This window comes from Hordeum vulgare, chromosome 7H (assembly GCF_904849725.1).
Source record: "Hordeum vulgare subsp. vulgare chromosome 7H, MorexV3_pseudomolecules_assembly, whole genome shotgun sequence".
Classification (NCBI taxonomy): domain Eukaryota; kingdom Viridiplantae; phylum Streptophyta; class Magnoliopsida; order Poales; family Poaceae; genus Hordeum; species Hordeum vulgare.
Genome location: NC_058524.1, coordinates 18,684,514 through 18,700,678, shown reverse-complemented (window position 1 = coordinate 18,700,678; position 16,165 = coordinate 18,684,514). Strand labels below are relative to the sequence as shown.

The window sequence follows — 16,165 nt, the reverse complement described above, 5'->3', positions numbered from 1 at the left end:
TGAGGTCATCCTATATATCAATCTTCGTTTCCGAACCATTCCGGAAAGCCTCGTGACGTCCGTGATCTCATCCGGGACTCCGAACAACATTCGGTAACCAACCATATAACTCAAATACGCATAAAACAACGTCGAACCTTAAGTGTGCAGACCCTGCGGGTTCGAGAACTATGTAGACATGACCCGAGAGACTTCTCGGTCAATATCCAATAGCGGGACCTGGATGCCCATATTGGATCCTACATATTCTACGAAGATCTTATCGTTTGAACCTCAGTGCCAAGGATTCATATAATCCCGTATGTCATTCCCTTTGTCCTTCGGTATGTTACTTGCCCGAGATTCGATCGTCAGTATCCCCATACCTATTTCAATCTCGTTTACCGGCAAGTCTCTTTACTCGTTCCGTAATACAAGATCCCGCAACTTACACTAAGTTACATTGCTTGCAAGGCTTGTATGTGATGTTGTATTACCGAGTGGGCCCCGAGATACCTCTTCGTCACACGGAGTGACAAATCCCAGTCTTGATCCATACTAACTCAACTAACACCTTCGGAGATACCTGTAGAGCATCTTTATAGTCACCCAGTTACGTTGCGACGTTTGATACACACAAAGTATTCCTCCGGTGTCAGTGAGTTATATGATCTCATGGTCATAGGAATAAATACTTGACACGCAGAAAACAGTAGCAACAAAATGACACGATCAACATGCTACGTCTATTAGTTTGGGTCTAGTCCATCACGTGATTCTCCTAATGATGTGATCCAGTTATCAAGCAACAACACCTTGTTCATAATCAGAAGACACTGACTATCTTTGATCAACTGGCTAGCCAACTAGAGGCTTGCTAGGGACAGTGTTTTGTCTATGTATCCACACATGTAAATGAGTCTTCATTCAATACAATTATAGCATGGATAATAAACGATTATCTTGATACAGGAATTATAATAATAACTATATTTATTATTGCCTCTAGGGCATAAATCCAACATACAGTTGGCGTTTGAAGCCCACATGGAAATGCTAAAGGATACCGTGGCGTTTCCTTAAGACAGAGGCTGCGAGAGCCATGTGGTAGGAACGTTTCCGTTTCCGTGTGGGCTCGAAACGCCAGGGTCTATGGTGTTGCAAGCATACCTGCAAACGCCTTTACCAATGGCATTGCCGGCCAACAATGGCAATCACAAAAATGCCAAGTCCATTGCAGAATGGCACATAGCACATATTTTCACAACAAAACATAGTACTAACAAATCCACGAGACATAAAACATAACAAGTTCACACATGGAATTCTTCCCTCTTTTGGCAGGGAGACACAAAGTTATGTGACAAGTTTAGAAAACATAAAACATAACAAGTTCACAAATTCATTTCCTCCCTCTTTTTGAAGGCGACTTCCCCTTGTTGTTGTATCCCTCTGGAGTGCCCTGCCATGATGGGCGTCGACAAGTTCTTGAACTAGTTCGTCGTGCTTGCTCTCACGGCTGAGAAGGTTGACTTGGTTGTGGAGCTTCTTCCATCTGCGAAGCCCTGAGCTCCACATAATCTGGATCCGCTTTGTTGTCTGTCTCCTCTTCATATTCATCAAGTTGTGCTCGACTCTTGATAGCCTGAGCTCCGCTCGGTAATGCACGAGCTCCGCTCGAAGATGCACGAGCAGAAGAAAGCACATCCATTCTATACTAAGCATGTGTCCGCGCATCCGTGGATGAAGCACCATGGCAAGAAAGTAAAGTGGCTAGGGTGCGACAACGATTCACGACCTTCTGCACAACGAAATACATTGACATGTTAATATGCAAAAGAGTTATAATGAAAGAAATAACAAGTTCATATTAACTAGGCCACTAACCTGCAGAGTACTCCTAACAAGCCCGTTCGTTTCTGGACCAGGGGCACGACCAAGCACCACATTACTATCATTGCTACGTCTCCATAGCTCTATACCCTGAACAAAACATATGTGGCACACCATGCACGAAGAAATGACACATGCTCATATTTTAAAAGAGAGACGCAAGAGAAACATACCACTCGGCCATGTAGAGGGCCATAATCTAAGTGTTCTCCAATGGTCTCCCTAATAGAGTTGTTGAATGCATCATCAACATCCTCGCTTGGCATTAGGTCCAAGCAATCGGCACGAGTCTACATACCCTTGTGATAACTCTGTACTCTTTGCGAAGCCACTCTAAATGCCTTAAATATGCCCCCTCGTTGTTGTCGGGTGTGTGTTCATTTTCCACTCGAGCATTCCTCTTGGCATTCCATATGTCCACCCACATAAGGTGGTGATCCTCCCAATTTGTGACATTCTTGTTGTTTTGTCGGCTCGTCCTACAAAGCGTGAGAAGGATACATCAGTTTTAATTTTTTCGTGTTACATATTGATCAACATGTGTTACAAAAACACGCTCACCTATATAGCCGCACACTTGTCTCAACATAGTCCGGTGGGGTTGTTGTACTCCAAATTGCTTTGAAACACGATGTGGAAGATGCCACTCGACTACGAAAAAGCATATCAAGGGACACCGCGCACACCAAAGATGTTGGTCACGCAAGCACATATTGCTCAAAGGGAACTGCCTAAGTACCATGTACGGCCTCCAGTTGACCTACATCAGAACAGGTACTCGCTCATGCACAAAAAAATCAGGAATTATGGCAAAGCATTTGGATAATTACCTCGTTATAACTCAGCATGTCAAGCTCGCTTATGTATACATTGTATCACCCCATGACAATGGTAATTGACACTTGGACATTTGCCCATGTGTGTGCGATAGTGGGGTACCACTCCTCATCCCTATCAAAAGGCCACTCCCAAGGTTCTTTCGGAGCAACGATGAGGTTACGTCTCATAGGGATACGCTCCCACATCCAAATATGTAGGGCCCAAACGAAACCACCAAGACTAGATGTAGGCTTACTCCCCATACATGCTCCGTCCACGTGCACATTTGTACACGTGTTATATGATCACATGCAAACATATATTTCATATAATGAAAATGCATCGTAATAAGCATTACCTGTCGGTACAAGAAGGCTAGTTCCGTCGACCCCGAACTCCACTTAACATCCCAGTTACGGAAAGGGTCTAAGAACATCCATGAGGTTGTGTCCCCATGCCATCCGAAAACATGACTTGGTTCAAAAGATTCCATAAGTAAGCCTTGGCGTACCTCTCCACAACAGCCGGACTAACATCCTTTGGGCAGTCGTAAAAATGTTGTGGTAGCCACGAGTACAACACACCGGATGGCGTAGGATCCTTCTTGGTTTCATGAGTCCACAGTGGTGGTTCAACACCAACCAGTCCTGCAACCCATTGTCGCCACCCCTCAGACTTTACCTTTCCGGTAAGAGCCCTGCCCTCGATTGGTAACCCGAAGATTATCACAATATCCTCCAAAGTGATGGTCATCTCACCAAGATCAAGGTGAAAAGAGTGTGTCTCCGGCCTCCAACGGTCTGTAAGGGCGGTAATGTCTGTCGAGTTCATCCATGGTGGCGTCCCTTTAAAGTTGAGCGCAAACTGAAGAAGATCCATTGTTCTAAAATAAGGTTCGTAGCGACGGTCATATATGAGAGATTCACGCAGGTTGTGGCCCCTCAATCGAAGAACTGGTGGAGCCCTAAAAGACAAAAGCAAAATTTTGTTACTTCTCTCAACTTGTGATAATATAAAAATCAAACAACACAGATACATAATTATCTCCCCTCCTTCCACTAGCACAACACGATGCTTCTTCTTGTAATAATCATCAAGGCCGAGATATTCATCCAGTTCGAACATCCTATATAATAAATTTAGGAATTAACATAAGAATTTTAGCAACAAACAAACCACAAACAGATCATAAATAATATTAGTAATCAACATAATACATTTCTAAAGATTCACCATATTTCACCGTGAAGAATAATCTTAGGTTTAACATAATAAGTTTAGCAACAAACATATCACAAACAACCAATTTTAGAATTTCATCATGTTTCAAAAAATGCATCTACAATAATCAATCCTTACTGAAAAAAATGAAGGAACAAAAGGAAAATACCGGGAAGGTCCGATCTACACTTTTTTATGGCAAAAATGAAGGACTAAGGTTGAATTTGATGGAGAAGGAGAGAGGGGCGGAGAGCAGTTCGTGGCTGGGCGTCTACGGCTGACTTAATCCAGGTTGGAAACGCCAAAGACCCTCACGTTTCCAAAAACATAACATTTTTGGTCTGCCACGTCAAGGAGGAACACGTGCTCGGCCTGGCAATGGGTCAAGACGGAGGGTCTTCGTTGATAAGGGTCACGATAGTCTCTGATTCGGATTCAGTTTGTGTGTTTTTGTTGATAAGGTTAGAACAAATACTTCAGTGTCGGGTTCAGTTTGTGAGGGTCTTCGTTGATAAGGTTAGAACAAATACTTCAGTCTTCGGTTCAGTTTATGAGGGTCTTCACTGACAAGGTTAGAACAAATACTTCTGAGGGTCTTCGCTGAAAAGGTTAGTTAGAACAGTCTCGGGTCCAGTTTGTGATTTCAGCCTGGGAGTTTTGTGTCCTGCGCGTGTGTGATGCTCGGTCCACGGTATTTATGTTTTTGGCCTGGTTATACATGCATTTAAGTTTTGGGAGTTTATACAGTACATGATCTAACGTATTGTGATTTTTTTATGATTGTTGTGCATCCTAAATAATACACTCTTTGGAGTTCCACATTCTGATATGTATGTCAATTGTAAGTTGCCCAAGGAAAAGATGTTTGGGTCTTATTTTTCTTCTGTCATGACCAGCGATATCAATCGAAGCCGAAAGCCGGAGAGCGGAGGAGCAGAGCATGATCACAGCACAGAGACGAGTGATACAAACATCAGTCTCACAGATTTGCAGTCACAGCCACATTCACCATCTTCTCCTTCCTTCCACACATCGACGCCGGAACACAGAGAGCGCCATTATTTCCGGGAACACACACGCGCGCACACGGGCCGTATTTACAGAACAGGGCGCTCGATCGAACGTGCCAGCACTCCATACGACTACTGTCTCTACCACTACCGAGATATGTACAGGGGACAGGGACACGGCATCGGCATCGGCGGCGGCGATCGGAATCAGGCGCTGGCCTTGTTGGCCTTCCGGGCGCGGATCGACTTGGGCTGCTTCGGCTTCGGCTTCGCCGTCGGCGGCCCCGCCTTCTTCCTCGCCCTCTTCGCGCGCGCCGGCGCCGGGGGGGCCGCCTTCTTCGACGCGGCCTTCTCGGTGGCGTTGGTGGTGGCGGTCGTCTTCTTGGCCGGCAGGGCCTTCTTCTCCTCGGCGGGGGCGAGGCGGAAGGAGGCCTTAACCCGGACGAGCCGGCCCTTGGCGGCGAAGCTCCGGAGCTGCGCGGCCAGCACCTTGCGGTAGTTGCCCGGGAGCGCGTCCCCGTGCCGCTCCCCGACGCGCTTCGCGATCGCGTGCGCGCTCGCCCCCGCCTTGCCGCCGCCCGCCGCCATGATCGCCTCCTTGATCATCTGCACACAAAGATCGTCCCTGCTCAGAACTCAATACGAACTCAATCGGAATCCCCGTGCCGTACCACGCCGGACCGGCGCGCTCACCTGGAAGTATGGCGGGTGGTGCGGCCCCGCCGGACGGGGCTTCCTGCTCCTCGGCTTCTTCTCCTTCCCCTTCCCCTGCTCATCCAGCTCCACCTCCGGCTTCTCCGCCTCGTCCCCTTCGTCCTCCGTCTTCTTCGCCTCACCGCCGGCGACATCCATAGCCACCTCCTCGCCCTCACCCGCATCCTTCACGTCATCCACCTTCTCCCGCTCCGGCACAGCAACCTCCTCGCCAGCGCCCGCCTCCACCGGCGCTGCAACTTTCTCCGCCACCGCCTTTTCGCCGGCTCCGGCCATCGCCGGAGCAGTAGCCTCCTGTGCCACGGTCGCCATCGGACAAAACAGAGCACCTCCCCCCGATCTTTTCTTGGAGAGAAACAGAGGAGCTTCTAGTGAGTGTGAGTGGTGACTGGTGGAGCGGAACTCAGAGCTGTGGCGAGGTGCGGGTCTGAGGCCCGCGCTTTATACCGGCGGGCGGGGCGCTGCCATTGGCCGGGCGGACCCGCGGCCGGATCGCGATCCGTGGGGAGAGAGATCGCGGGCGTACGCGTGTGTTTTCTCGGGCGTTCGTCGCCGGGCTTGTGCTTCTGTGTTTTCCGGTGAGTTCGGTGCGTGTGCGCGTGCCACACCGTCCGTTTGTGTGCCGTGGGCAAGATCGTGCCACCCGGTTCGGCTGACACGTTCCAGATTTTCTTTTAACACAGTATAAAGATAAACGCTCGTATAATAACATCTACCTCCGGACATCTCGAACCGTTCTCAAACAGACAAAACACTCGAACAGATCGGCATCCCTTATTTCCAATCAAATATGAGACGAATATAGGAAGGACAGATGCGTTCGGACACATCCGCCTGAACCACACTGGTCCACATCAACACTACATATATTCATCCTCATTCGTTGACGGGAACAAACTCTAGCCAACTCCTCCACTTTCATTCGCCATCCAAGCTCACCTCCGACGATCTCCGTCCTTCTCCGACATGGCTTCAACGAATCCGACTTCGACCAGTCGTCAAAGTCTGATCCATTAACTGGGGACTTCGACCAGTCGTCAAAGTCTGATCCATTAACTAAGGATCATCCCGTGTGAAGCAGAGGAGGAAAAATCTAATGATATTGATTTGATATTGTAACTGTTGATATTTTCTTTATAAGTTTGATCAAATTAAAGATATATTGGTTTTAGACAAAATTAATATCCAGACTAAAAGATATGTATACATTTTATACACCGTGACACTTTATTGTCGTGTTCCTTCTCTATTCCCGCACTATAGAAATGCCATGAATGAAAAAGATGGTAGTTATTATTACTCCCACTAGGAAGATGAAGATTATATAAGGCCTTTCGTAATGGTAGTATCACAATATCATAGGCAAAATGCTGACGTGGCACTATATTTATTGAGAAAGAGGAGGTTGTTGTATCTTATTTAGGATACGGCTCTTGCACGGTATCACAGGCAAAATAACTTGTTAGACCAATCACATATTAGTATGAGGCTAAAATCATTAAATACATGCTTACTAAGATACGACACTTAACATACAATACATTAGGATGGTTGTATCTAACGGCGCTAAGAGACAATGCATTACGGAAGGCCTAAAGCAAATTTTGTTTTTCACAGGGGAGCCGGGGTGTGTTTCTTTCATATACTGGACGAAGCAGCTCCCAAGGTGAAATAAACGTTTATCTTGATTCTCATTTGGAGAGTCTCGTAGAGTCGCGAAATGATGAAAAAATTGCCCCAATGGGTATGACATCGACACTGCACTACAGCTCGTACTGCACGGGTTCAACTTTACACCCCACGCTATCCGTGTTTTTTTTTCCTTGCTTACAAAGATTGATCACCAAAGCAAGCGCGCACACATTAAAATTCCCCACCGCCGAACAGAAGAGGAAATCACAAGAGGATTCAGAGAGCAGGAAGCAACAACTACGCAACACCACAAGTTCATCCATCGATAATTGTCAACCAACACTACATTAACCAACAATTTGCATCACAGTAAGCATCGGTTTGCAACACCGCAAACCAAAACCACTTAAGCAGAAAAGTCTCTGTAACTACGGGAACCAACCAACCAGGGTTTCTACAACGAACCACAAGACGCATATCTGGACAAGGAAAGCCAATCAACTACACTAATACTAATGCTGGCGAACGGTGTCATCGCTCCCGAATGCAGCGCTCTGGGTGGCTTAGGCGCGCTCCCCGCGGATGCGGCGGGCGAGCTGGATGTCCTTGGGCATGATGGTGACGCGCTTGGCGTGGATGGCGCACAGGTTGGTGTCCTCGAACAGCCCGACGAGGTACGCCTCGGCGGCCTCCTGGAGGGCCAGCACGGCGTGGGACTGGAACCTGAGGTCGGTCTTGAAGTCCTGCGCGATCTCCCTCACCAGGCGCTGGAACGGGAGCTTGCGGATCAGCAGCTCGGTGCTCTTCTGGTACTTGCGGATCTCGCGGAGCGCCACGGTCCCGGGCCTGTAGCGGTGAGGCTTCTTCACGCCACCGGTGGTCGGCGCCGACTTCCTCGCCGCCTGATGGGAACACGGCGTTTCAAATCCGAACGTCAGCGAAACAACATCGAACAGATCGGGACAAGGGTGAAGAAGAGGAGGATGGGGGAGAAGGGGACTGGCGAGGGGAGGGGAGGGGACGGACCTTGGTGGCGAGCTGCTTGCGGGGGGCCTTGCCGCCGGTGGACTTGCGGGCGGTCTGCTTGGTACGGGCCATCGCGCCTGCTTCTGCTGCTCGTCGGCGGCTGCTGCTTGGTGAAGTCGGCTTGGGCGGCTGCTGCGGGCGGTGAAATCGAATTTGGTAGTGGGAGAAGAGATCGGGAGGTGGGTGGGGAATTTATAAGTGGGGGTGGGCCGAGGCGGTTTCTTGTTACCGTTGGGGAAAAGGATTTGGGACTGCGTCCAGATCTGACGGCTGGGGGTGGTGTCGAGGAAGCACGCGATCCGCGAGATCGGCGCTGCTTGGTGGAGGAGCGAAGGGGCGCGGATCGGTGACGTGGCGGTCTCGTGTACGCGCACCCTGTCCGTCGTCGGCTGGTATCCGGGCCGACGGCCGCTTTTGAATCGCCGCCAGCCGGTCGGCTTCTCCATCTCAACTACTCGTAGTTTGTACTCTCTCCCTCCCAAAATTCTTATTTTAAATTTGTTTAGATATTAATTGTTGATAAAAACGTTCATGTAGTATTGTTGGTAAAATTATTCATGTCATCAACGAACAAAGGAATTATACAACTACCCCAATGATTACATCTAAAATATCCAATAGGAGAAGAGAGAATAAATACAATCGCTCTCTATTTAACCTCGGAGCTTATGCAAGAGCTATTGGTTAATCTACATACAACTTTCCTCTCTCTCCTCATTTATTTGTTGCCACATCATCATATATCCTAGGTGGCAAAGTTTATCAACAACTATCTTACAACTATTGAAGATGCCCTAAGCTCATCAATGGCTTCTACGCTCACTTTTCTTTTTCACGAATCGTACTTACAATGCATGTGTCGTTGTCACCGTTATTTGAAAATCATTTTCTGATGTTACATGATCCCTTCCTTCGTTCAAAAACTATTGTGGGATACATGGATACATATAGTTGTATTTAGAATTAATGTACGTCAAGATATATTTATTCTCTTTGATCAATATTTTCACACAAAGGAAGTACTTCCTCCGTAAACTAACATAAGAGCATTTAAAACACTACTTTAATAATCTAAACGTTTTTATATTAGTTTATAGAAGGAGTACAGGTATAATGTATGTTAATTTCCTCATGTATAGAGAAGACAGAGAAATCCACCTCACTTGGAATGTAAATTCAGTTTGATGCCTTTAAGATATTCTCGTACAATTTCAGAATTCTTGAAAAAGGCTTTCGTATCACTTTATAGATAAAACAACAATACCGAACAATACACGACCGAACGATACAAAGTGGAAAGCACACTCTCAAACAACGGATCAAAAGATACAACAAAAATCATATAGCTAGCCTACCACCTCGCAAAGGACCGACCGGCCACGGCACAACTCCATTAGCAACGACCCTAGGAGGGTGACGACGCAACACGTCACCGCTGCCGAGCCTGAGATCATATTAGGGTTTTCACCCGGAGCCCTCGAACATAAACGGAACCCAAAGCTACTCCTTCATGAAGAAAACGGCACCCACGAGCACAGCTGTCGCCGGAGCCAAGCGCTGAGCTATCACTCGGGAACCCGCCATTACCACCAGGAGACACCATAGCGAGAGGCATGCCAACCAACCGAGATCCGGGACCACTAGAGCATGCTAGAGCCTCCCATCCCAACATCATTGCCGCCCGCACAGCCAAGAGGTGTAGGCACCACCGCCACCACGACGCGTGCCGGAAAGCCCATCGTGAAGCCCCCCATCTAGGTGTTGGAAATATGCCCTAGAGGCAATAATAAATTAGTTATTATTATATTTCTTAGTTCATGATAATCGTTTATTATTCATGCTATAATTGTATTGATTGGAAACACAGTGCATGTGTGGATATATAGACAAAACACTGTCCCTAGTAAGTCTCTAGTTGACTAGCTCGTTGATCAAAGATGGTCAAGGTTTCCTGACCATAGGCAAGTGTTGTCACTTGATAATGGGATCACATCATTAGGAGAATCATGTGATGGACTAGACCCAAACTAATAGACGTAGCATATTGATCGTGTCATTTTGTTGCTACTGTTTTCTGCGTGTCAAGTATTTGTTCCTATGACCATGAGATCATATAACTCACTGACACGGGAGGAATGCTTTGTGTGTATCAAACGTCGCAACGTAACTGGGTGACTATAAAGATAATCTACAGGTATCTCCGAAGGTGTTAGTTGAGTTAGTATGGATCGAGACTGGGATTTGTCACTCCGTGTGACGGAGAGGTATCTCGGGGCCCACTCGGTAATACAACATCACACACAAGCCTTGCAAGCAATGTGACTTAGTGTAAGTTGCGGGATCTTGTATTACGGAACGAGTAAAGAGACTTGCCGGTAAACGAGATTGAAATAGGTATGCGGATACTGACGATCGAATCTCGGGCAAGTAACATACCGAAGGACAAAGGGAATGACATACGGGATTATATGAATCCTTGGCACTGAGGTTCAAACGATAAGATCTTCGTAGAATATGTAGGATCCAATATGGGCATCCAGGTCCCGCTATTGGATATTGACCGAGGAGTCTCTCGGATCATGTCTACATAGTTCTCGAACCCGCAGGGTCTGTACACTTAAGGTTCGACGATGTTTTATGCGTATTTGAGTTATATGGTTGGTTACCGAATGTTGTGCGGAGTCCCGGATGGGATCACGGACGTCACGAGGGTTTCCGGAATGGTCTGGAGACGAAGATTGATATATAGGATGACCTCATTTGGTTACCGGAAAGTTTCCGGGCATTACCGGAAAAGTTTTGGGCTCATCGGTAGTGTACCGGGAGTGCCGGGAGGGGTGACGGGGACCATCGAGAGGGGTGTCACGCCCCAAGGGGTCCCATGGGCTATGGGAAGAGATAAACCAGACCCTAATGGGCTGGAATAAGTTCCCACTAAGGCCCATAAAGTTTGAGAAGGAAAAAACACAAGGTGGAAAGAGTTTCCAAGTGGGAAGGTGGAATCCTACTCCAAGTAGGATTGGAGTAGGACTCCTCCACCTCCAATTTCAGCCAAACCTTGAGGGTTTGAGGCTGCCTCTTCCCTCCCCCTCCCTCCTATATATACTGAGGTATTAGGGCTGACTTGAGACAACTTTTGCCACGGCAGCCCGACCACATACCTCCACGGTTTTTCCTCTAGATCGCGTTTCTGCGGAGCTCGGGCGGAGCCCTGCTGAGATTAGATCACCACCAACCTCCGGAGCGCCGTCACGCTGCCGGAGAACTCATCTACCTCTCCGTATCTCTTGCTGGATCAAGAAGGCCGAGATCATCGTCGAGTTGTACGTGTGCTGAACGCGGAGGTGCCGTCCGTTCGGCACTAGATCGGAGCGGATCGTGGGACGGATCGCGGGACGGTTCGTGGGATGGTTCGCGTGGCGGATCGAGGGACGTGAGGACGTTCCACTACATCAACCGCGTTCACTAACGCTTATGTTGTGCGATCTACGAGGGTACGTAGATCGGAAATCCCCTCTCGTAGATGGACATCACCATGATAGGTCTTTGTGCGCGTAGGAATTTTTTTGTTTCCCATGCGACGTTTCTCAACACTAGGGCCGCCGCCCCGGCTTCCTCTCACAACTCAACACCGATGCCATAACACGTGGCCGCCTCCCTAAACAGCCACAAGTCTCCACCTCGACCTCGATAGGGAGGTCCCGAGGCCATCGTGGAAGAATAGCCACCCACCGAAAAGGGGACCAAGTCCACCCGGGAAGAACACGGTGCTAGGGTTTGCCCTCCCAGTCGCCCGCGGGAGCAATGCGGGAGGGGAGGGGAATCAGCTAAGCTTCCATGGGCTCAATGATCTCAAGATTTAATAGACTAACCAATTTCAGGATTCTTTAGCTTCATTTGCATGATTCTTGAATCTCCAAAGTACCTCTCTCTTCAGGAACCGTAAGATTGTTAAAACTTCAAAATACCTCTTCGTTCACAAATTGTATAATTGTTGTAGCTCCAATGCTTATTTTGATGCGGCACATGAAGTTCATGTGTTGCATGACTTGTAAGATGAATATTAGAATTGAGTTCCTTATCTCAATCTCTAGACACTGTAATTTGTATCTTTTTTGTTTCTCTTAAAAATATAGTTTTGTCCGAGGGTTGTCTAGTTGGTTGTTTTGTCAAATTGAAATTTTGAAGAACTGAAACACTTGTGTGTTTCTTGTGACTCATTGGAAAACATGAACAAATATAAAAGTTGCCCTTTGTTTTTAGTTTGGCAGCCATGGACCATGAGCCTTTCCACCATTGTCTACTGTAGCAGACAACCGCTGATGTCGATTTTCCGTCATTGGGCTGTTGTGAATCGAGAGAACATATGTTGTACTCCCTTTGTACCTAAATACCTGTAGTTGGAAAGAACTAAACTAGTTTTCTCCAACTATAAGTATTTAGTAATTTAGGTACATAGGGAGTATTTGAGGAACGGAGATGCAGTGGAGAGGTGGGATTCATGACTCGTGGGGAAGACACATGAAGGAAGAAGATATGAGCGAGTCGGGGGCAAAGCTGGATCAGACGATTACAAAAAGTTGCATCGTACAACGCATGCTGGACCGGCCAAAAGCTAGCACCGGCAGACCAATGCCTACCAAAAGCTGGATCAGTTCTCCGGCAGCGTGACGACGCTTCGGTGGTGGTGATGATCTACTCCTGCAGGGCTCCGTCCGAGCTCCGCAGAAATCCGATCTAGAGGAAGAACTACGTGGTATAGGTTTGAGTTGCACGTGGCAAAGTTGTGTCTCAAAAGCCCTAAAACCACCAGTATATATAGGAGGAGGGGAGGGGCTAGCCTTGGGGCTCAAGGGAGCCCCAAGGGCGCCGGACGAAGGGAGAGGTGGACTCCCACCCCAATTCGGTTTGAGGGAAGGAGTCCACTCCTTACTTCCCACCTCCGTCTTTCCTTTCTTTATTTCCTTTGGTATTTTCCCCTTGTGGCGCCATGGTCGTATTGGGCTGGCCTCACCAGCCCACTAAGGGCTGGTGCGCCACCCTAGGGTAACTGGGCTCACTCCCGGGTGGGTAGCCCCCCCCCCCCCGATGAATACCCGGAACCCATTCGTCACTCCCGGTAATGCTTGAAATTTTCCGGTGACCAAATAAAACCATCCTGTATATCAATCTTCGTTTCCAGACCATTCCGGAAACCCTCGTGACATCCTGATCTCATCCGGGACTCCGAACAACATTCAGTAACCACACATATAACTCAACTATACTAAAACATCATCGAACCTTAAGTGTGCAGACCCCGCGAGTTCGAGAACTATGTAGACATGAGCCGAGACACTCCTCGGTCAATATCCAATAGCGAGACCTGGATGTCCATCTTGGATCCTACATATTCCACGAAGATCTTATCGGTTGAAGCTCTGTGCCAAGGATTCATATAATCCTGTATGTCATTCCCTTTGTCCTTCGGTATGTTACTTGCCCGAGATTCGATCGTCGGTATCCATATACCTATTTCAATCATGTTACCGGCAAGTCTCTTTACTCATTCCGTAATACAAGATCTCGTGACTCACACTTGAGTCACATTGCTTGCAAGGCTTGTGTGTGATGTTGTATTACCGAGTGGGCCCCGAGGTACCTCTCCGTCACACAGAGTGACAAATCCCAGTCTTGATCCATACTAACTCAACGAACACCTTAGGAGATACCTGTAGAGCACCTTTATAGTCACCCAGTTACGTTGCGACGTTTGATACACACAAGGTATTCCTCCGGTGTGAGTGAGTTATATGATCTCATGGTCATAAGAATAAATACTTGACACGCAGAAAACAATAGCAACAAAATGACACGATCACATGCTACATTCATAGTTTGGATCTAGCCCATCACATGATTCTCCTAATGATGTGATCCAGTTATCAAGTGACAACACTTGTGTATGGTCAGAAAACCTTAACCATCCTTGATCAAATGGCTAGCTGATCGCGCAATCTTTGGCGTTAACTAGATGAATGCTTATAACAACAAACCTTTTCCTGCAACTGCACGAGAAGAATGCTGATAGCACTCCCCGAAAATGAAACTGGAAGAATGTTGTTGATGGCCCACCAACGCGTGGGTTTGCAGCATTTTTCGAGGGTATATTATTCGACCCAAATTTGTAGATCGCCTCAGGAGGTGAGAGTATACTCTCAAGTATTAGCAGCTGAATTTGTCAGATTCAACCACACCTGAAAGATTAGTATCTACAAGCACAGTAGTAACAACAAAGTAATATGATAACAACGGTGTCAGAAACGATATGTTGACGGCACACTATTCCTAACGATTGTATCAATGGCGCTTCCGTTGCCGCGTTGACGGAAGTTGTCAATTCCCATCAACGGTCAGGCGAATCAACAGTGTAGCACGTAATAGCAGTGTAACGAGCAATAGCAGTGGCAAGGAACAACAGTAGTGACAGCAGTAGCAAGTAGCAACAGTAGCAAGCGACAGTAGTAGCAACAGTAGTAGCAGAGCAAGACAAGTAACAGCAGCAGCAACCGTAGTAGCAGCAGCAGCAGAGCAAGACAAGTAACAACAGTAGTAGTAGCAGCAGCATAGCAAGACAAGTAAAACAGCAGTAGCAACAGTAATAGCAGCAGCAGATCAAGACAAGTAACAACAGTAGCAACAGTAGTAGCAGCAGAGCAAGACAAGTAACAGCAGTAGCAACAGTAGGACAAACTCGTAGGCAATGGGTCGGTGATTTGTTTGGATGATATTCATCATGCAACAGCTATATCACGGAGAGATAATTGGCTAGCTCCCATTCGTCAATGTGATGTAGGTATGCATTCCGTGTGTCGTCATATGTGCTTAGGGAAAAGAACTTGCATGACATCTATTGTCCATCCCTCCCGTGGCAGCGGGGTCCAAAAGGAAACTACAGGATATTAAGGTTCTCCTTTTAATAAAGAACCGAACCAACGCATTAGCACTTGGTGAACACATGAACTCCTCAAACTATGGTCATCATCGGGAGTGGTTCCGGTTATTGTCACTACGGGGTTGCCGGATCATAACACATAGTAGGTAACTACAACTTGCAAGATCGGATCTAAAACACACATATATTGGTGACAACATAATAATTTCAGATCTGAAATCATGGCACTCAGGCCCTAGTGACAAGCATTAAGCATGGCAAAGAAGTAGCAACATCAAATCTCAGAACATAGTGGATACTAGGGATCAATCCCCGTCAAAACTAACTCGATTACATGATAGAGCTCATCCTACTCATCACCGCCCAGCGAGCCTACGAATAGATTACTCACGAACGACGAAGAGCTTCATGGAATTGGAGAGGGAAGAAGGTTGATGGTGACGATGGCGACGATTTCCCCTCTCGGGAGCCCAAGACGGACTCCAGATCTGCCCTCCAGATGAAGAACAAGTGGTGGCGGCGCCTCCGTATCGAAAACGCGACGAAAACTTCTCTTTTTATTTTTTCTCGGACGAAAGACAACTTATAGAGCTGGAGTTGGGGGCGGCAGGTGCCTGTGGGCCCACAAGCCTGCCCACCGCCACCAGGGGGGTGGCGGAGCAGGGGCTTGTGGCCCACTGGCCCACCCCCTGAGGTGGAACTTGGCGCACATATTTTTGATATTTTCCAAAACTGCTCCCCGTAAATTTTCAGGACGTTTGAAGAACTTTGATTTCTGCACAAAAATAACACCAAGGCAATCCTGCTGAAAACAGCGTAAGTCCAGGTTAGTTCCATTCAAATCATGCAAATTATAGTCCAAAACAAGGGCAAAAGAGTTTGGAAAAGTAGCTACGATGGAGACGTATCAACCCCCCCCCCCCCCAAGCTTAAAACC

The 16,165-nt window shown here is 47.5% G+C and overlaps 2 protein-coding genes across 2 annotated transcripts; both read right to left on the bottom strand.

The window, feature by feature from the left end:
* Window positions 1-4,874: 4,874 nt before the first annotated feature.
* Window positions 4,875-6,063, bottom strand: LOC123407706 (histone H1-like). The gene is made up of 2 exons (XM_045100894.1): window positions 5,616-6,063; window positions 4,875-5,528 (listed from the first exon to the last, which is right to left on the bottom strand). The coding sequence occupies exons 1-2, from the start codon at window positions 5,946-5,948 to the stop codon at window positions 5,130-5,132; spliced, it is 732 nt and encodes a 243-aa protein (XP_044956829.1). The 5' UTR covers window positions 5,949-6,063; the 3' UTR covers window positions 4,875-5,129.
* Window positions 6,064-7,566: 1,503 nt separating this feature from the next.
* On the bottom strand, window positions 7,567-8,461 carry LOC123413075 (histone H3.3). Its single transcript, XM_045106020.1, has 2 exons — window positions 8,295-8,461; window positions 7,567-8,170 (listed from the first exon to the last, which is right to left on the bottom strand). The coding sequence occupies exons 1-2, from the start codon at window positions 8,364-8,366 to the stop codon at window positions 7,832-7,834; spliced, it is 411 nt and encodes a 136-aa protein (XP_044961955.1). The 5' UTR covers window positions 8,367-8,461; the 3' UTR covers window positions 7,567-7,831.
* Window positions 8,462-16,165: the final 7,704 nt, after the last annotated feature.